At 45.3% G+C, this 21,903-nt stretch overlaps 1 protein-coding gene across 2 annotated transcripts in view; it reads left to right on the top strand.

The window, feature by feature from the left end:
• Window positions 1-21,903, top strand: part of ADAMTSL4 (ADAMTS like 4) — a 386,071-nt gene that overhangs the window by 357,527 nt on the left and 6,641 nt on the right. Inside the window, exons 10-16 of one of the 2 annotated variants that reach the window (XM_082242909.1) lie at window positions 1,793-2,044; window positions 3,469-3,598; window positions 12,179-12,383; window positions 14,771-14,944; window positions 15,451-15,624; window positions 17,995-18,174; window positions 20,794-20,938. In XM_082242909.1, coding sequence (XP_082099035.1) covers window positions 1,793-2,044; window positions 3,469-3,598; window positions 12,179-12,383; window positions 14,771-14,944; window positions 15,451-15,624; window positions 17,995-18,174; window positions 20,794-20,938 — 1,260 coding nt within the window. The remainder of the gene's footprint in view (window positions 1-1,792; window positions 2,045-3,468; window positions 3,599-12,178; window positions 12,384-14,770; window positions 14,945-15,450; window positions 15,625-17,994; window positions 18,175-20,793; window positions 20,939-21,903) is intronic. The other variant, XM_082242910.1, reaches the window with a different exon arrangement.

Genomic DNA, 21,903 nt, shown 5'->3' on the forward strand with positions numbered 1-21,903 from the left:
TTGTACACACAGGTGCGTAAACTTGCGCTGTATTTAACCACTTAAGGACGGAGCCCATTTTTGACACATGTTGTTTACAAGTTAAAATTAGTATTTTTTGCTAGAAAACTACTTAGAACCCCCAAACATTATATATATATATATATATATATATATATATAATTTTTTTTAGCAAAGACTTTTTTATCACGCGGTATTTGCGCAGCGGTCTTTGAAACGCCATTTGGCATTTAAAAAAAAATAAACAGTAAAGTTAGCCCATTTTTTTGTATATTGTGAAACATGATGTCACGCCGAGGAAATAGATACCTAACATGTTACAGTTTAAAATTGCACACATCTGCGGAATGGCGACAAACTACGGTCAATAAAAATATCCCTAGGCGATGCTTTAAAAAATTTTAACGGTTACCAGTTTAGAGTTAGAGAGTATCTCTTTTTTTTTTTAATTATTGCTCTCGCTCTGGCGATCGCGGCAATACCTCACATGTGTGGTTTGAACAGCAATTTCATTTGCAGGCGCAACTTCCGTATACGGTTTATTTCGTGCCGAGCTCACGGCGATGAGGGCGGTTAAAACATTTTTTTTTTTCCTATTTATTTTATTTATTTATTTTTTTTCTTTCACTGTTCCCTTAAAAAAAAAAAAAAAAATCTGATCACTTTTATTGCTGTCACAAGCAATGTAAACATCCCTTGTGACACCAATATGCAGTGACAGGTCCTCTTTATGGAGGGATCGAGGGTCTAAAAGACCACAGACACCTCCAATATACTTCCATGTATTCAAAATGCCGAAACCGGCATTTTTGAATACAGTCGCTTTTTAAATTCCGCGCCTTTAGCAGCTGAGTAACTTGGAAGTGGCGTCATGGACGCCGCCTCCGGGTTACGTCATCGGAGACCCGATCAAAGCCGCATCCAGCCTTGATTGGGTCTCCATCCAGCCAGGGGACAACCCTGACAGAGTTGCCGCAGGCGGCGGGAGGGGGGCATCTCCTCCCGTTTGCTGGGGTAACGACTGAGCGACTCCCGAGCTGCATCAGTCGTTACCACCTGAAAGCTGACCGCCGGCTGTAAGAAATGGTCCTGGGATGATGCCTCTAGCTGCAGGCATCACCCCGGTACAGCCACTTATTGCGGCCGAGGTAGGTTTACGTCAATTTGCGGTAAGTGGTTAGATCGGTTGGACGGGAATGTGTCTATTTATTAAAAGTCAACAGCTACAGGATTTGAAGTTGCTGACTTTTTTTTTTTACAGACTGGACAACCGCTTTCACAATAGGAGATAAAAATCAGGCCCGGGTAGACAGGGCTGTGCTGTGTGATAGAGCTGTGTAAATCTTAGGACTGGATGGGCAGAAACACACATAAAACAGCTCCTATATATGTATTTATTTCTGTGTATTTACTTATTTGCCTGGAGTTGAGCTTTAATACATGATAAAGGATTCCCAGTGCACCACGAGCTAGCTGAGAGCACAGCACAAGCTGCTTGCTGTAAGGCTTTCTCTGTTTGAATGAAAAATTGTACAGAGAGAGGAGGATCAGCCAATGCTCTTACTCATTCCCTTTGTGTAAGTTTTAGTTTGAGCTATTGAGCTGTGTTAACAAATGTTGCACAGGTTTAGAGTTTGCATGTGCTTTGTCCATGCAGGGTATTATTTTACACATGCTAAAATGCCATCGACGCATAACAAATTACGTGGTATACTTTACCTTAAAATTGTTGTCTTTTGTGTGTTTAAATAGTTAATGTCCTAACGGACTTTAAACATTGAAAATCTCTTAGCAGGACCTCAGAGATCAGTTCCATCCTTGGATTCTTTCCCTCAGACCAATCCTCGAGGTCACCCTGTAGAGCGTCATCTGGTCCCTCCACCCCAAGCCCAGCTTCCACCACCACCAAGGCCAGCCGGAACTCTACAACGGAACGTCCGAATCCCCCCACTTCCTGCCCCTCCCATTCACTACTGGCCGGAGCAACCCCAGTTCTTCTGGAGAAGAGTGGGTAACACTCCGTGCTCTGTGACTTGTGGAAAAGGTAAGAGTCGTTGTGAATGTATTTTTGTCAAAGCCTGTAATGCCCCAGGTCCTATAACGAAGGTGTGTGGGAGGAGCTTTGCTTTACCTTAAGTTCTTTTAAAATGGAAATTATAACAGATTTGTATATTAGACCCCTATAAAGCATGCATAAAGAAAGGGATGTATTCCAGAGATAAAATTATAATCCTAACACTTTATAAAACTCTGGTCTGACCACATCTGGAGTATTCTGTCCAGTTCTGGTCGCCAGTCCTCAGGAGGGATGTGTTGGAACTGGAAAGAGTCCAGAGAAGGGCAACTAAACTAATTAGGGGATTGGAGGACCTTAATTATGAAGAGCGTCTGCAATGGCTTAATTTATTCTCCCTGGAGAAGAGACGCCTGAGAGGGGACATGATAGCAATTTATAAATACTTCAATGATGATCTCAGAATGAGAGAGGGGACATGATAGCAATTTATAAATACCTCAATGGTGATCTCAGCATAGAAAAAAAGCTGTTCAGTCTTCAGTCACAAGGATTGCATGAGCACTCGAGGGCATACAATGCCATTAGAAGAGAAGCGTTTTGACCTCAGGCAACGCAGGGTTTTTTTTTACTGTTAGGGCTACAAGATTGTGGAATTCTCTACCACAAGAGGTGGTTTCTGCGGGAAGTATGGTGGCTTTCAAAAGACTCTTAGAATTACATCTCAATGATCAGGACATTCAGGGGTATGAGAGATGATTACAGCCACACACACCTACACAGGGGGAACTGGATGGACTTTTGTCTTTATTCAACCTCAACTACTATGTAATGCAGCCAGGTCATCAACCCTGGCTTCAATGATAGCACAAAAGCTTGGGTTAAAAACGCACCTCCAGACAGCTGATTGGATAATGAATGAGGAGACTTACACTGATGAGCGCGACCCTCTAGTCTTTCCCCCTGTCTGCATTTTCTCTGTCAGTACCTATGCTGCACTACATCTCACCTGATAAGCTTCTAGTGCGGAATCACCGCCTTTCAGTCTGTGATTCTGCCACAGGGTGGCCGTTCTCACGTACTTATGTGATTTTGCTCTTCCAGGCACCGTGGCACGCCGCTTCTGTTGTGATCAGTCCAATTCCATTTGGGTACAGTGTTTAATGACCGCACAATTGTTGGTTAAAGTAACGCAGTGCCATATCCTAAAAAATGGCCCTCATGATGGGTGGGGGGGGGGGGGGTAGATCAGAGAGAGGGTCTCACTCTGCAGCATGCTGGCAGGGGATAGGCTTTACTACTCAGGCTGTGGCTCCTTTTTTTTTTTTTTTTTTAAAGCGATCAAACTTTAAGACTTTGCACAGCTCTTGTTTTGATGCACCTGAAATGTATTTGGATCATTTCAAAGGAAAGCTCACTTGTTTGCCCAGTTTTAAATGTCTCTTTCTCCATAGGGTTCTGGTACCCCGTCTATCAGTGCGTCTCCAGGAGCTCCCTGGATGAGGTCAGCGAGGAGGAGTGCGATCCGTCCAACAAGCCGTTCCCCCAGGAGGAGGCCTGCAACACTCAGCCCTGCCCTGCCTTGTAAGTGCAAATGATTCCGTATGTAATAATATGTATTCCGTATGTAATAATATGTATTCCGTATGTAATAATATGTATTTTGTATGTAATAATATGTATTCTGTATGTAATAATATGTATTCCGTATGTAATAATATGTATTCCGTATGTAATAATATGTATTCCGTATGTAATAATATAGGTCCCATTACTGCCAACACACTGTACAGCCATGGGCATCCGCAGGTAGGGGCAAGGGGGGGAAAATGCCCCCCCCCCTGGAATCTCAAGTTCCCCTTTCAAATGATTGTTAAAGCGGAGTTCCACCCAAAAATGGAACTTCCGCTTTAGGTAGTCTTAACCCCCTGACATGCCACATTTAAAAATGTAACTTTTTTTTGGGGAGGGGGGGAGTGGGTACCTAATTTTGACAAATACCTGCACCCACTTCCGCTCAGAGCGCCGCGGCGACCCTGAGCGGAAGTTCTCCTCTCCCCCTCCCTCCCTGCAATCTTCTGGGACATGTCAGAGGTCCCAGAAGATTGCCAGCCAATCAAGACACGCAGCGCAACTCGCGCATGCCCAGTGCGTACCCAACTGTGAAGCCGAAAACTGTCACAGCCGGGTGCCCACACCAGTGATACCGGCGCCGCTGAGACCAGAGGGAGAGGATCGAGGCTTCGGGCGGCCTCATCGCTGGACCAGGGGACAGGTGAGTGTGTGTTTATTAAAAGTCAGCAGATACACTTTTTGTAGCTGCTGACTTTTAATAAACACAGAAAAGGCTGGAACTCCGCTTTAAGCCACTTTATACCATCCTGTCTGGTCTGTTTATTAATCCTGTGTGCCCCGGTGTCTGTGTTTTAAAAAAATAAGCCGCTCTTTGCCAGTTTTCAGAGGGTCAAGTGCCACTCACGTGACCCGTCAGCTCTCTCCTCTCCCCGTCTGACAGCTGCCTGCAGCGGGCTGGCCGAGGATTCCTCACTGATGTCAGTCGGGAGGAGGGGGAGAGGAGCAGAGAGGTGTTGGGTCACCGTGGAGTTCTGAAAATTTTTAAAGAATGGCTTATTTTTACAAAACACAAGGGCACACAGGATGACGGAGGCACGTAAACTGACCACAGTGTCATGGCTCAGAGGGGAGGACATAGCCAGGCAGGATCAGCCAGGTATTTTAGGTGATAGAAGGGGCCAAACTATATACAGCAATGCACTGTATACCATGCTTTAACCACTTAAGCCCCGGAGGATTTGGCTGCTAAACGACCAGGGGCTATTTTGCGATTCGGCACTGCGTGACTTTAACGGACAATTGCGCGGTCGTGCGACGCTGTACCTAAACGAATTTGGCGTCCTTTTTTTCCCACAAACAGAGCTTTCTTTTGGCGGTATTTGATCACCTGTGCGATTTTTTGATCACGCGCTATAAACAAAAAAGAGCGTCAGTTTTGCAAAAATAGCAATATTTTTCCCTTTTTTTTATATGAATTTCCCCCCCCCCAAAAAAATGTAAAAATCAAAATTTTTTAACATTTTCGGCCAATTTGTTTTATGCTACCTATGTTTGGTAAAAAAAAATCGCAAAAAGCGTATTTTGATTGGTTTGCGCAAAAGTTATTGCGTTTACTAACTAAGGTAAAGATTTCTGTCATTTTTGTTGTTTTTTTTTTTAACGCGTAATGGCGGCGATCTGCGATTTTTTTTGCGGTACTGCGACATTGCGGCGGACAGATCGAACCCTTGACTGACATTTTTGACACTTTTGGGGTTACCAGTGACATTTCTACAGTAATCAGTGCTATATATATGCACTGTTACTGTAAAAATACACTGGTAGTGAAGGGGTTAACTTTATTTGAGAGGGAGGGGCTGTGTGTGTCCCTAGGGGCGTGATTCTTACTGTGATTGGCTGTGGCTTCAGCTGTATGCAGAGTGATCAACGGATCTACATAGTAGATCCATATGATCAGCTCTCATACAGAGGGGAGAATGACAGGCAGCTTGTTTACACAAGCTGCCTGACTTTCTCCCTCTCCCCCGCCGATCGCAGAGTGGCCGGCGGACATCGGGTCCGCTGGTCACACGCGGGGGGGTCCGTGACCACGCGGGAGCGGGAGCGCCCCTCCGGCGGCGCGCGCTCGCTCCCTAGACCCTCACAAGCTAGTGACGTAGCCCTACGTCACTTTGCCTGTGAGGGGCTGACCGCCGACGTAGATCGGCGTGCGGCGGTCGGCAAGTGGTTAAGGGAACAGGATCAATTTTTTTTTTCAGGTTAACAAATGCTTTAAAAATAAATGCTCAAAATAAGTATAATGACACTGCTGAAAAAGGATGGAGCATGGGTGACCTTAAAATGTTGCCCCCCCCCCCCCTGAAAAAAGTTCTGTGGACGCCCATGTGTACAGCCTGCATGGATACATAACATGGGACATACATAATGCCTGCTCTTCTGTCCAGTCGTATCCCTTCCTATGAATTGATCACAAATCAATACTAAATAGTCAAGATTTAAAAAACAAAATGTTATGAGAGGCACTTACAACCTTCATTAACCCCTTGATACCGCCTCCTGACGGCTCTTTAACCACTTTAGCCCCGGAGGATTTGGCTGCTCAAAGACCAGGGCCTATTTTGCAATTCGGCACTGCGTGACTTTAATGCGCGGTCGTGCGACGCCGTACCCAAACGAAATTGACGTCCTTTTTTTCCCCACAAACAGAGCTTTCTTTTGGTGGTATTTGATCACCTGTGCAATTTTCATTTTTTTGCGCTATAAACAAAAAAGAAGGGACAATTTTGAAAAAATATTTTTCACATTTTTTTATATGAAATTCTCAAGAAAAATGTAAAAATCAAATTTTTTTAACATTTTAGGCCAATTTGTTTTCTGCTACATATTTTTAGTTAAAAAAAAAAATCAAAATAAGCCTATTTTGATTGGTTTGCGCAAAAGTTATTGCGTTTGCTAACGACTGGAAAGATTTTTGTCATTTTTATTGTTTTTTTTTTAACTAGTAATGGCGGCAATCTGTGATTTTTTTTTTTTTTTAGCGGGACTGCAACATTGCGGCGGACAGATCAGACCCATAACTGACATTTTTGACACATTTGGGGGTACCAGTGACATTACTACAGTAATCAGTGCTAAACATATGCACTGTTACTGTAAAAATTACACTAGCAGGGAAGGGGTTAACTTTATTGGTGATCAAGGGGTTAATGTATGCCTGGTGCTTACTGACGTGTGTGGGGGGAGGGGACTGTGTGACACAGGCCAGTGGCGTATTTAGGTTTTGTGCTGCCCTAGGCCTGACTAAACTTGTGCACCCCCTAATTTAAATATGACCCACCCATTCCTGTAAAGGCCACACCCCTTCCTTGTTTATGACCCGCCCTGTCATCTTTAAACCACAGACCACAGCCTATCAGTGCAGCCTCATCAGTTCCCATAAGTTCAGCCTCATCAGTGCCCATCAGTACAGCATATCAGTGCTGCCTTATCAGTGCAGCCTCATTAGTGCCCATCAGTGCAGTTTATCAGTACCCACCATTCCTGCCTCATCAGTGGCCATTAGAGCAGCATATTAGTGCCCATCAGTACAGCCTATTAGCGCTCATCAGTGCAGCATATGAGTGCCCATCAGTGCCTGGGGGCAGAGGGGAGTAGGCGGAGCATTTGGCTGCAGTGCCACACTTATTAGCATTGGCGGCCATCGGGCCAGTTGTGTTAAGTGTGGTCGGCGGCCCGCGGTCTGTCCGAATGTCCTGACCGGCCAGTATTATCATACTGGTAGGTAGCAGTGTGACCACTTTATGGGGGTACCAGACTGATTTGCCTCCTGGACCCTGCCCTCCGGCCCAACTCACCACATAAGACTGGCACTATACAAAAAGTGAAGCGCAAGCCGGCGGGGACCCTTTTCGTGCCGGGAGGAGGCTTTTTTTTTTCGTGCAGGGTGCAGCTTTTTGCTGCCCCCCCTGCAAAGTGCCGCCCTAGGCCTGGGCCTTGTTGGCCTAGGCCAAGATACAGCACTGACACAGGCACAGATGGCAGGTTTAGCTATGCTGGGATCCTGTAATCTGTCCCTGCCTGTCACAGAGAAGATCTGCCCGCTTTCTTTACACAAGCGGTTGGATCTCCACACTCGATCCCTGACGATCGGGGGAAGAGCGGCGGTGATCACCGCCGCTCCTCCCCTGGCCCGACTCCCACTGTGACTGAAAACAGCGGGAGCGAGCCTCCGGCGGCGCGCGTGCGAGCCTCCGGCGGCGCGTGTGTGCGCCGCCCACAAGGGGAGGAGTCCAGCGACGTAGGTCTACGTTGCTGGACGATAACGAACCACTGTGCCGCAGTACGGTCAACGTGACTGGTCGGCAAGTGGTTAAACATCATGTGCGTGTGAAGGCAGGCGTCCCAATACTTTTGGTAATATAGTGTATGGGTTATGCTGGCAGGTAGAGGTTAAAATGTAGTCACCTGCAGCTGAGAATACCACCTGTCAATAAAAATTGGACTTGTTACCAAAATTATTAAGGTTTTCCAGTCATTACCTTTACAAGACACCATGAATACATTTCTGATGTGTCCCAATATCCATTTTCCAAAAAACTCCACCTTTTATCAATAAGAAAGCCGTCCTTGAGTACCAGTCAAGTGACTTTCCCTAGCCTGAGATGGCATTGTCACTCTGCTGCAAAGGAGAAAGCATTTCCTCAGTCTCTTCTCCAGTGATCAGACTGTACATAGTAACTTTGTAAGAAGTCACAAGGTGAGCGGCTGCATGAGACATTGGTGAAAACAGCCAAGAACTGCATAGGAACTAGCATTTATATCACGGTGCCATCTCTGAGTCGGCATCTCCGTCCAGAAAATCAATCCAGGACACATTTTTCACTGTTCATACGGCCAATATTTATTTGGGTTGAATTTCAATTGAAAACAGAGCGGCTAAACTGACATTTTTACAGTGAGCTGGCTGGTAAAATACACATAAATACACGATTCAGCACAAAACGTGGAAGCGTTTCCATTACCAGGTTTTTATTATTTATACAGCATGGTTTTCAGAGGATTTCCGAGCTCACTGCTGGCTGCATTTTGACATAGCTGAAATGACCCGCTGCCTCCATACTGCAAATATAGTTATACAGTGCCATCTAGTGGATACTGAGAATACTGCAAATATAGCTATACAGTGCCATCTAGTGGATAGTGAGAATACTGCAAATATAGTTATACAGTGCCATCTGGTGGATACTAAGAATACTGCAAATATAGTTATACAGTGCCATGTAGTAGATACTGAGAATACTGCAAATATAGTTATACAGTGGCATCTAGTGGATACTGAGAATACTGCAAATATACAGTGCCATCTAATGGATACTGAGAATACTGTAAATATAGTTATACAGTGCCATGTAGTGGATACTGAGAATACTGCAAACATAGTTGTACAATGCCATCTAGTGGATACTGAGAATACTGCAAATATAGTTAGTTATACAGTGCCATCTAGTGGATACTGAGAATACTGCAAATATAGTTATACAGTGCCATGTAGTAGATACTGAGAATACTGCAAATTAGGGATGCACCGAATAATCGGCGGCCGAACATTATTCGGCCGAAAATAGGGAAAATGGCACTTTCGGTGTTCGGCCGAATAAATCAAAAGGCCGAATAATTTAAGCCGAACAATGTCTCTCACCTCATTGCGGCTCGCGGTCCTCTATTATGTCCTCTGCAGTAACCCTCTGATATGTATGCATTCTCTGTAGCTTCCGCCCTGACCGCGGCTCGCGGCTCCCTTCCCGCTGGTGTCCTGTCCGGCCGCGTAGGGGGGTGTGACGTCAAGCGCGCGTCCTGCCCCCTGCTCCTGACTGGCGGCTCCTTCACACTTGGTCCACGCCCCGCCCCCCCTGTTCGCGGCATTTGGCTCTGGCTGCAGTTATAGAGGTATGTGATGTGCAGCTGAGCACATTTGGGAGAGAAGAATACAGTTGCTGGCAGCTGCACAAGCATTAGTGTGCAGACTGCCATATGTTGTTGCCACAGTGCCCTATAAAGTGCCCCTTGACAAATGTTTTGTTTTGCCCATCAGAGTGCCCCCTAACATAAAATGTGCTCATCAGCGTGCCCCCTGACATAAAATGTGCCCATCAGCGTGCCCCCTGACATAAAATGTGCCCATCAGAGTGCCCCCTAACATAAAATGTGCCAATCAGAGTGCCCCCTAACATAAAATGAGCCCATCAGCGTGCCCCTTATTTTATGCTAAGGGACATGCTGATGAGCATATTTTATGTTAAGGGGCACTCTGATGAGCATATTTTATGTTAAGGGGCACGCTAATGGGCATATTTTATGTTAAGGGGCACGCTAATGGGCATATTTTATGTTAAAAAATGCGAAACACCGCGTTCGGTATTCGGCCTTCGGCCAAGCATTTTATTATTATTCGGCTTCGGCCAAGAATTTCATTTCGGTGCATCCCTACTGCAAATATAGTTATACAGTGCCATGTAGTGGATACTGAGAATACTGCAAATATAGCTATACAGTGCCATCTAGTGGATAGTGAGAATACTGAAAATATAGTTATACAGTGCCATCTGGTGGATACTAAGAATACTGCAAATATAGTTATACAGTGCCATGTAGTAGATACTGAGAATACTGCAAATATAGTTATACAGTGGCATCTAGTGGATACTGAGAATACTGCAAATATACAGTGCCATCTAATGGATACTGAGAATACTGCAAATATTGTTATACAGTGTCATCTAGTGTATACTGAGAATACTGCAAATGTAGTTATACAGTGCCATCTAGTGGATACTGAGAATACTGCAAATATAGTTATACAGTGCCTTATAGTGGATACTGAGAATACTGCAAATATAGTTATACAGTGCCAGCTAGTGGATACTGAGAATACTGCAAATATAGTTATACAGTGCCAGCTAGTGGATACTGAAAATACTGCAAATATTGTTATACAGTGTCATCTAGTGTATACTGAGAATACTGCAAATATAGTTATACAGTGCCATCTAGTGGATACTGAAAATACTGCAAATATAGTTATACAGTGCCATCTAGTGTATACTGAAAATACTGCAAATATTGTTATACAGTGTCATCTAGTGTATACTGAAAATACGGCAAATATTGTTATACAGTGTCATCTAGTGTATACTGAGAATACTGCAAATATAGTTATATAGTGCCATCTAGTGGATACTGAAAATACTGCAAATATTGCTATACAGTGCCATCTAGTGGATACTGAAAATACTGCAAATATTGTTATACAGTGCCATGTAGTGGATACTGAGAATACTGCAAATATTGTTATACAGTGCCATCTAGTGGATACTGAGAATACTGCAATTAAATGCTGAGAACCACTTTCTAACAATTCTCTAATAAGACAATGATGTTAAAAAAAAAAAGTGCTAACAAAGAAAAGCCAAAGTACCTAAGACTCTGGTGCCCAACCTGTGGCCCCAGGCCTGCATGCGGCCCTTTGGTATACAATGTGCAGCCCTTGGACCTTAGCCATCTGTAATGGGAACATTGATTAGCATAATAGCAGTGATCTCAAGAAGCCTTATGTAACTTGTTCCCAGTTTGAACTTCTCTTCTGCAGCAAAAATGTAGCATGTCCACACTCTCTGACCCTCATTTACTCTATTAGGTCTGCAGTCTCTGGCAGTCCTCTCAGGAATTACATATATTCAACATTATGTGTGGCCCTTTGGCAATATTTAATCCATAGTGGGATGATATTAAAATTAATTTTCATAGCAATTTGTCAGGATGTTACTGGAAAAATGAAATATACAGTAGATTTTTTCATTTTTTTTCACTTCTTCCAAGCCCTGATGAAGTGAGTGAAACATGTTAGCTTTGCAAATAGTAAATTCTATTTGGTCTTGTATATTACTACAATTTCAAATCATTTGTTTCCTACTTTTATGAAACCTTTTAAAGTTTTATGTGTCCCAGAAGTCTTTTTTTTCATTTATTTTATTTTTAGTAATTTAATTTAAAGTGTTACTAAACCCAGGACCACACATTCACTATTTCTGTTCTTCCATAGTACATAGAACATGGAAATGCAATTACTTTAGGAAATATAAATTGCTAAATACCTTTTCTCGTCAGCAGTATATAGCAGTCTTATGACTTCCATCAGTGTCTGGTTAAAGCTTGTAGGAGAAGTTTTTATTCTCCCATGATTGTCCTGTGAGAATGCAGGACCTCTGACCCTCTGTCTGGACAGTGCTGATTGGCCCTGTGCTGATCACATGCATCCTCCCAAGAAAAAAAAAAAAAAAAACACTCTAGCAATACACACAAAACTGAGCATGTGCAGCTTGTCCCCTAGCTCTGTAAAATATCAGGAGATATACTGTATTGGGGACAGAGGAGACAGGATCAAACAGCCTTTTTACACAATGCAGAGGATTAACCCCTTAGGTTCCACAGTGAGTATAACAAGCATGGTCTGCTGCATATACAGACTGATTTTCTTGTTGTGTAACATTTTAATAACATTTTAATTGAATTTACTTTCTTATTCCCTTGCAGCTGGGATGTTGGGAATTGGTCAGTTTGCAGCCGGACTTGTGGCCCTGGAATACAACACCGTCAGGTCCTCTGCCGGCAGATGTACGCAAATCGCACCACCATGGTTCACCCACAGAGGTGTGGCCAACTGCCCAAACCCAATGTCACTCAGACATGTCAGCTTCGTATCTGCAGCCAATGGGAGATCCAGAGCAACTGGAGCACAGTAAGAAGCTGTATATCCCGAAATCCTATAGTAGTGTCATATTGAGCATGTAGTGCAGACTAGGGATAGATTGATATCGTTTTTTCAGGGCGAATACCGATATATTGGTCACAACGTATCGGTATGGGCCGATATTTTGTACATGCTATGTCAGGGTCCGAGACTAGTCTTCTCCTTCTCCAACCATTAGGTGGTGATGCCCATGTAAGGGTAAAATATTGTCACATAGCATAATTCAGTTTACAAATGTTATTGAATATGCCACTCAAATATATACAAAAGATATAAGCAATTCCACATTAGCAGATCTCCTGGCAGATCAGTATCTCTCACCCACCTGCTGTAAGTGATACTGCTCCGTTTTGCATCCACTCAATATCGCTCCGTCTCTCACCCACATGCCGTAAGTGATACCCAGGTGATACCGCTCTGTTCGGCATCCACTCAATACTGTTCTGTCTCTCACCCGCTCCATCACCCACCCACCCGATACCGATCCGTCTCTCACCCACTTGCCGTAAGTGATACCGGGTGATACTGCTCCGTTCGGCTTCCACTCAATACTGCTCCGTCTGTCACCCACTTGCCGTGACACCCGGGTGATACCACTACCTCCGGCATACGATCTCAGAGGTCACGTGGTCACGGCGTGACCACATGACCTCCGAGATCGTATGCCAGAGGGAGCGATATCACCTGGGTGTCACTTACGGCAAGTGGGTGAGAGACGGAGCAATATCAGGTGGGTGGGAGACGGAGCGGGTGAGAAACGGAGCGATATCGAGTGGGTGCCGGACGGAGTGGTATCACCCGGGTATCACATACGGTAAGTGGGTGAGAGATACCGATCTGACAGCAGATCTACTGATGTGGAATTGCTTTTGTACATATGTGAGTGGTATATTCGATAACATTTGTAAACAAAATTATGCTATGTGACATCATTTTACCCTTACATGAGCAATATTTGGAATATTGGTAATATCGGCCAGTTCCGAGACCGATACAGATATATCGGCAAAAGTGAATATCGGCCCTCCGATAATTGGCTTTGCTTATAATCGGTCGATCCCTAGTGCAGAGCTCAGGTTATCTTAAAGTGAACTTGTGGCCAGTCTATGGTCAGTAAAGTATTGATATGATCTTAACAAGCAGTAAATGTGCTGTAAAACAAGCCCTCAATGACCTCTGTAGCTGCAGTCATTGCATAGCATATCATCCTCAACTTACTAACATAACTCGAATTTGCCAAAAATCTCCATCCTATATAAATTGTTCAGAGCAGCGGTTCTCAACCTTATTGAGACCAAATAAATTCTTCCAAAACCTCCCATGCCCCAACGGTAAGAAAAAAAAAAAAGTTTTATTCTTACCCAATAAAAGTATGGGAATACAAATTCTGTAAGGCTCTGGATAGGGCTGGGTGTTACTGTGGGGGGATGGGTTTGGCCCTGTTGGGTATGAGATTTCTGGAGGTGTCTGGGGTTTCTGGAGGGGGCTAGGGGTCTCTCCATGAGGCTGAGGATTTTGCAGGGGCTGTAGGTTGGGAGCACTATAGGGGCTGGAAGCTATTCAGTAGGCTGGGGAACACCCGCTCCATCACCCACCCACCCGATACCGATCCGTCTCTCACCCACTTGCCGTAAGTGATACCGGGTGATACTGCTCCGTTCGGCTTCCACTCAATACTGCTCCGTCTGTCACCCACTTGCCGTGACACCCGGGTGATACCACTACCTCCGGCATACGATCTCAGAGGTCACGTGGTCACGGCGGCACTATATGAAGTTGGCGAGTACTGGGGGTGGTTAGGAGCATTGTGGGGGCTGAAGAGCACTGCAGTCCACTATGGGTCCCGTAGGTTACAGGCTCTATGGTTGCTGGAAATCACTGTGGGAATTAGTTACATAGTTAGTCAGGTTAAAAAAAAGACACAAGTCCATCTAGCTCAACCAATAGAAAAATAAAACAACCATACAATCCCATATACACAATACTATACCAACAGTTGGTCCTGAGGAAGGCGAAAAACCCCAGCAAAGCATGATCCAATTTGCTACAGCAGGGGAAAATATTCCTTCCTCATCTGCAGGGGATCTGCAGCTGGTTGAAGGCCCAGTAGGAGGGAGGCCATGGCCCAGCAGCAGGCCACGGCTCGGTGGTTGGGAAGCACTGGTCTTAAGGCAGCCAGTCTTTGCTTCCTGAACTGTCAATAGTAAATAAATAAGCCAGCAGAAATATTTGGCATCCAGAACTTCCTGGCATGACCGCTCTTTACAACATTCAGACCTGCGCTTATTCTGGGAGGTTTGCTTGTGGGTAGCCATCATCTGTGGTTCTTATGCTTCGTTTTGCTTATTCTTGCCTTGACATCATTGTATCTATAGTGCTCCGTCATGTGTGGCCTTGGACAGAGGACGCGGCATGTGCGCTGCATTAGCAGCCAAGGAGATGAAGTCGGTGATGGAGAGTGCAGCAACCGCCTCCGACCTAGAACCAACGAGGCCTGTGACATGGGTCCATGTGTCCGCAGCTGGTTCCACAATGAATGGGGATCAACGGTAAGTCGTTACCAACGGTAACTCTCACTAATGGAGGATGGGCTTATTTCAGAGGACAATATCTAAATTACAACAACCATAGAAGAATATCGGAACTGATTCATCATTGATATGAATAGACTTGAAACCCAACTCTAAAAATTATAAATAAAATACCTGTGTTTTATGCCCTCTAAAATTAGGCCATTGGGCCAGCCGTAGGCCTCCCCCACTATCCCATGAACCAGTAAGTGCTTCTGATCATAGTGCAATCCTGGAAATTGTCTTGTAATTACAATAAAGCAGTGCCTACCATATAGTGTTTATTTCATAAAATATCCCAGAATGATTTATCTTAAAATTTGTAGACCAGAGAATGGAAGGAATCTTTGATGACCCCTTCTAAAGCCCCAATATGTTGTGCAGAAGATAGGAACCAGCTGTCAGTAGAAAGACTTGCTGATTTTTATCATTCCTCTTGGTGTTGCCTCAGTGATAGATTTTCATCCCTTTTTTTTCACTCGCAGTGTTCTTCAGAATGTGGAATGGGAATCCAGCGTCGTTCAGTATTCTGTCTCTCTAGTTCGGCCTCAGATGAATCTCAGGAAGGTTGCGGAGGAACGAAGCCTTCTGACATGAGAGTCTGTAACAGTGGACCCTGTGAAAGAATAGTGAAGTGGTACACAGGACCTTGGTCTGAGGTAAGCAGAACAGACAGGTCTCCTTTGTTCTTGACCAAGCATGCGGCACCTATACTACTCTTTCATCTATTGTTCTTGTCTACTGCTTACTCTTTGCTCACCTGAACTGACTGACTAACTTTTTCTTGCTGCCTACCTTGACCCCTGCTTGAACTGGAATACCCTCCCATCTACCGCCTACTCTTTGTTCACCTGAACTGCCAGATTACCCATTTTGTGCTGCCTACCTTGACTCCTGCTTCAACTGGACTACTCTTCCATATACTGCCCTACTGTTTGCTCACATGAACGACCTGACTACCCTTTGCTTGCTGCCTACCTTGACCCCTGCTTGAACTGGAATACCCTCCCATCTACTGCCTTCTCTTTGCTCACCTGAACTGCCGGACTACCCATTTGGTACTGCCTAACTTGACTCCTACTTGAACTGGACTATTCTCCCATCTACTGCCCTACTGTTTGCTCACCTGAACAGCCTGACTACCCTTTGCTTGCTGCCTACATTGACCCCTGCCTGAACTGGACTACCCTTCCATCTACTGCCTTGTGTACTGCCAACCCTTTGCTGATCCAGACTGACTGTACTACTAAGCAAGAAGCACAGCATGCCTTTGTAATGAGCAAATATGGCTGCCCCCATGTACATGGAGTGGTTAGCACTTCCGCCTAGCACTAATAGGGTCTCTGGCAGTGGCGGCCGGTGCGTTGGGGGCGCAGGGGTGCTGCCCCCCCCCCATCCATGCGTCCGGCCCCCTAATCTGCATGCGGGACGCTGGACGCATGGAGTTCAATGGGGCTTTTTTTTTTAGTCACCTGAATAGAGCCAGACTTCAGCAAAGGGTGGACCCGGGGCGCAGAGCAGTGTGCCCCGAGTCCACCCATTGTGTGACAATAGCGAATGAAAATTCGCTATTGTCACACGGATCCTCCTCCTGGCCAATCAGGAAGCGCGTCCGATGCGCGCTTCCGGATTGGCCGAAAGGCAAACCCCATGCCATTGGCCGAGGAGGAGGCGGGAGGACTGAGGACTTGAAGAGACGCCGGGGGACTAAGGAGAAGCAGTCGCTACAGGTAAGTGCACTGGTCTCAGGGGGGGGGGGGGGGCTTGGCACGCTGTTCACTCTGCATTGAAAGGGGGCACGCTGGCATCTCTGCATTGAAAGGGGGCACACTGGCATCTCTGCATTGAAAGGGGGCACGCTGGCATCTCTGCATTGAATGGGGGCACTCTGGCATCTCTGCATTGAAAGGGGGCACGCTGGCATCTCTGCATTGGTATCTCTGCATTGAAAGGGGGCACGCTGGCATCTCTTCATTGAAAGGGGGCACGCTGGCATCTCTGCATTGAATGGGGGCACGCTGGCATCTCTGCATTGAAAGGGGGCACGCTGGCATCTCTGCATTGAAAGGGGGCACGCTGGCATCTCTGCATTGAATGGGGGCACGCTGGCATCTCTGCATTGAAAGAGGGCACGCTGGCATCTGCATTGAATGGGGGCATGCTGGCATCTCTGCATTGAAAGGGGGCACGCTGGCATCTCTGCATTGAAAGGGGGCACAGAGTGTGCATTGAAAGGGGGCACGCTGGTCTCTGTGCATTGAAAGGGGCACGCTGGTCTCTGGTAATGAAAGGGGACACACAGGTCCCTGTGCATTGAAAGGGGGCACGCTATGCCTTAGTTACTGAAAGCCCCTTTCACACTTTTGTGACCTCAAAGTCACGCAATTTTTTACAGCGTTTTTTGCCGCAAAGCACTGCCTATTACATTTTTCTGTTTGCGCCCCCCCCAAAAAAAAATTTTGAGCACCAGCCGCCACTGGTCTCTGGCTTCAATCTCAACCACAACACTACCTGCCTGGAGTTTGCATTTTCTCCCTGTGCCTGCGTGGGTTACCTCCAGGTACTTCGGTTTCCTCCCAAACCTCAAAGACATGCTGGTAGATTATTTGGCTCCTGTCTAAATTGGTCCAACTATCTGTATTGTGAATGTAGTTAGGGACCTTAGATTGTAAGCTCCTTGAGAGCAGGGACTGATGTGAATATATAATATATATGTAAAGCACTACGCAAAGTTCAACTTTAAAAATGTTCATTGCCTACGTGACTTTTAAAGGGTCCCAATGTGCCATGTAGAAGAGTTCATAACACACTTGAGAGGCTTTTTAGGGCTGACAAACTAAAAGATATATTGTGCCCCCGTATATCGCTGCCACATTAGGCTACTGTTTTTCTTTTCATACAACTTTATTGAAACTGATTACATTTATGTATCTACAGTAGAAACATGACCAAAAATACAGTATCTATTCAAGAAAGAAAACACACTTAAGAAGTATAGGTCCTAATTCTTCTTGATTCCTGTATTTTAGTGCTCGGCAGACTGTGATGAAGGCTCACAGAGACGAGATGTGATCTGCATCAGCAAACTGGGGACTGAATTCAACGTGACGGACCCGTCGGAGTGTGCTCACCTTGAGAAGCCCCCCGGTCTGCAATCATGTACCGCTGGACCTTGTGGATCACGCTGGTTCACATCCCCATGGAGCACAGTAAGTGTATGAGTGTGACAAATCTGCTTATAAAGTGAAACTCTGGGAAACCTATAGGCCAAATACAGTATATCACAAAACTGAGTACACCCCCTCACATTTTTGTAAATATTTTATTATATCTTTTCATGTGACAACACTGAAGAAATGACACTTTGCTACAATGTAAAGCAGTGAGTGTACAGCTTGTATAACAGTGTAAATTTTCTGTCCCCTCAAAATAACTCAACACAGCCATTAATGTCTAAATTGCTGGCAACAAAAGTGAGTACACCCCTAAGTGACAATGTCCAAATTGGGCCCAAAGTAATGGCCACCATTATTTTCTGAGAACTGCCTTAACCCTCTTGTGCATGGAGTTCACCAGAGCGTCACAGGTTGCCCCTGGAGTCCTCTTCCACTCTTCCATGAAGACATCACAGAGCGGGTGGATGTTAGAGACCTTGCGCTCCTCCACTTTCCATTTGAGGGTGCTCCACAGATGCTCAATAGGGTTTAGGTCTGGAGACATGCTTCAGGCAGTGGTCATCTTGGAGGTGTGTTTGGGGTCGTTATGTTGGAATACTGCCCTGCGGCCCAGTCTCCGAAGAGAGGGGATCATGCTCTGCTTCAGTATGTCACAGTACATGTTGGCATTCATGGTTCCCTCAATGAATTGTAGCTCCCCAGTGTCGGCTGCACTCATGCAGCCCCAGACCATGACACTCCCACCACCATACTTGACTGTAGGTAAGACACGCTTGTCTTTGTACTCCTCACCTGGTTGCCGCTACACACGCTTGACACCATCTGAACCAAATACGTTTATCTTGGTCCCATCAGACCACAGGACATGGTTCCAGTAATCAATTTTCTTAGTCTGCTTGTCTTCAGCAAACTGTTTGCGTGCTTTCTTGTGCATCATCTTTAGAAGAGGCTTCCTTCTGGAACGACAGCCATGCAGACCAATTTGATGCAGTGTGCGGTGTATGGTCTGAGTGCTGACAGGCTGACCCCCCACCCCTTCAACCTCTGCAGCAATGCTGGCAGCACTCATACGTCTATTTGCCAAAGAAAACCTCTGGATATGAGGCTGATCATGTGAACTCAATTTCTTTGGTCGACCATGGTGAGGCCTTTTCTGAGTGGAACCTGTACATTTAAACCGCTGTATGGTCTTAGCCACCGTGCTGCAGCTCAGTTTCAGGGTCTTTGCAATTTTCTTATCGCCTAGGCCATCTTTATGTAGAGCAACGATTCTTTTTTTCAGATCCTCAGAGAGTTCTTTGCCATGAGGTGCCATGTTGAACTTCCAGTAACCAGTAAGAGAGAGTGAGAGGGATTACACCAAATTTAACACACCTGCTCCCCATTCACACCTGAGACCTTGTAACACTAACAAGTCACATGACACTGGGGAGAGAAAATGGCTAATTGGGCCCAATCTGGACATTTTCACCTAGGGGTGTACTCACTTTTGTTGCCAGTGGTTTAGACATTAATGGCTGTGTGTTGAGTTATTTTGAGGGGACAGCACATTTACACTGTTATAAAAGCTGTACACTCACTACTTTACATTGTAGCAAAGTGTCATTTCTTCAGTGTTGTCACACGAAAAGATATAATAAAATATTTACAAAAATGTGAGGGGTGTACTCACTTTTGTCAGATACTGTATGTACAGATAGAGGAATCAGAGCCATAATGGAAATGCCTTCATTTTCAGGTAATTTATAGACAGGAAGAGAGAGTAAGGCCACCCAAAAAATGTGAACCTGAGCTTTGCCAATGCAAAAGAAAAGCAACAGTTTACACTCAGCTTTAAAAAAAAAAAAAAATTCACCCAGCATTCTCATTGCATTACCGAATAATACCGAAAATTTGTCTAATATGTGTATTTCCTATAATCGCCAGCTACATTTGTGCCCGTGGTATGGTATTTTTCTAGATTTTGGTATTTCAAGAAAATACCACATTATGGACACTAGATGGAGCTGATGATCATAGGAAATAAACATATTATGGAGATTATTTGTGACATCTGTGTGAATGCTGAGGCATTTGCACAGCAGATTTTAAGTGTACGTGAAGCCAAACCGTGTTTCTTTTTTCATCCTTTGAGGAAGGGCTAAAACCCCTGTTGGGTACTGAGCACTATTCCTGTCCTGTTAATAACTTTTAGAAATTTAGTCTAACTTTATGTTGTGTCTTTGTAGCAGGAATTGAATGGAAATCTCCCCAAAAACCTGGCAGGGGTTTTTAACGTTTCCCTACTCGGTCCAAAAAAAAAAAAAAATTGGCTATACATAACCTTTAGACCGCATTCACACTGAAGCGGCACGACTTCGGGGGCGACCTGTGAAGTCGCGTGCACCGTGACTTCGGCGCGACTTGCACGGACTTCATATAATGAATGTCTATGCAAGTCGCTCCAAGGTCGCCCCGAAGTAGTACAGGACCCTTTTTCTAAGTTGGAGCGACTTGTGTAGCTCCTATTAGAACGGGTCCTGTAGCACAGCATGGACCGCGACGGACCGCGACTTGTCAGGCTGACAAGTCGCAGTAGTGTGAATGGAGACTTAAAAATAAGTATTTTGTTTTCTTTTCAAAATAACCCCCACTTCTTCTTGCTCCTTCCAGTGCTCCCAGTCCTGCCTTGGCGGTGTCCAGGTAAGGGAGGTTCGTTGTCTGACAGCCGGCAAGAGCTTCAGTCAGCTCTGCGACTTGGATTCTAAGCCGGACGAGAAGAGAACGTGCAACACGCAGCCCTGCTCGGCCGTTCTAGGTGAGGAGTCCGCGACAACTGTCCCACCTCCAACTGATATAGCAGTGCAGGCCTCTCCAGCAGCTAAGAGGTTAATAAAACACTGAATGCTTTGCGGTGCATATGAGTGTCAGTGACAGCCAAGCATATTCATCATCGCTGCTTGTCTCAGCATAATAAGACTACCAATAATCCCATCATTAGAGGGATCTATTAAAGTGTAACTCCATCTTTTTTTGAAAATCTGTTATTTGAAATCAGAAATCAGTGAGGGACTTCCTTTCGGAATTACGTTCATTAAAGTCTATTGCCTCGTTTCCACTGAGTGGTACGGTTCGGTTCAGTACGGTATGGAACGGTACACCCAGCACTGTATCTTGGCCTAGGCTGACAGAGTGTAACTCCACCCTGTCGGTACGGTACTAATGTGCTTGGTACCCCAACTAAAGGGCCCCAAAAAAGTGGTACGGTACGGTTCGGAATTAGGGTACCATCCACAATGGAAACGGCAAAAATTGCGTACCGTACCGAACCGTACGGCTCAGTGGAAACTAGCCATATGTGACTTTTGAAGTGTCCATTGTTCCCACATTAGGTTTGTAGCCATGCTTGCTGCCTATACTCTATAGTAGACAATGGTTTGATTCCATCAGCAATGCAGGTAAGTGAACGTACAGTGCTGTCATCAGCTCCAGCCTGCTGGGGGCAAACGGTAGCAGCAGTTGACCATTCCCATTGGGTGCAGAGGACCAGTCAAAAGCCTGTGCTGCTGTGAATAAATAAAATAGGCAATCAATACTATCTGTACAGAGTAATATCTTGTTATCTAAGGCAGTGGTCCTCAACTCCGGACCTCTGGGCCCACTAATGGCGCTTTTCCACTGCATGGAACTGAACAGTTCGGCTCGCATTTGTGCTTTTCCACTGCTGGTACCGCATGGTACGGTGTAGGAACGGTTCGGTACGGTGGCGCTTTTCCACTGCAT

Source organism: Pelophylax lessonae, assembly GCF_965119305.1.
Source record: "Pelophylax lessonae genome assembly, chromosome: 13".
Classification (NCBI taxonomy): domain Eukaryota; kingdom Metazoa; phylum Chordata; class Amphibia; order Anura; family Ranidae; genus Pelophylax; species Pelophylax lessonae.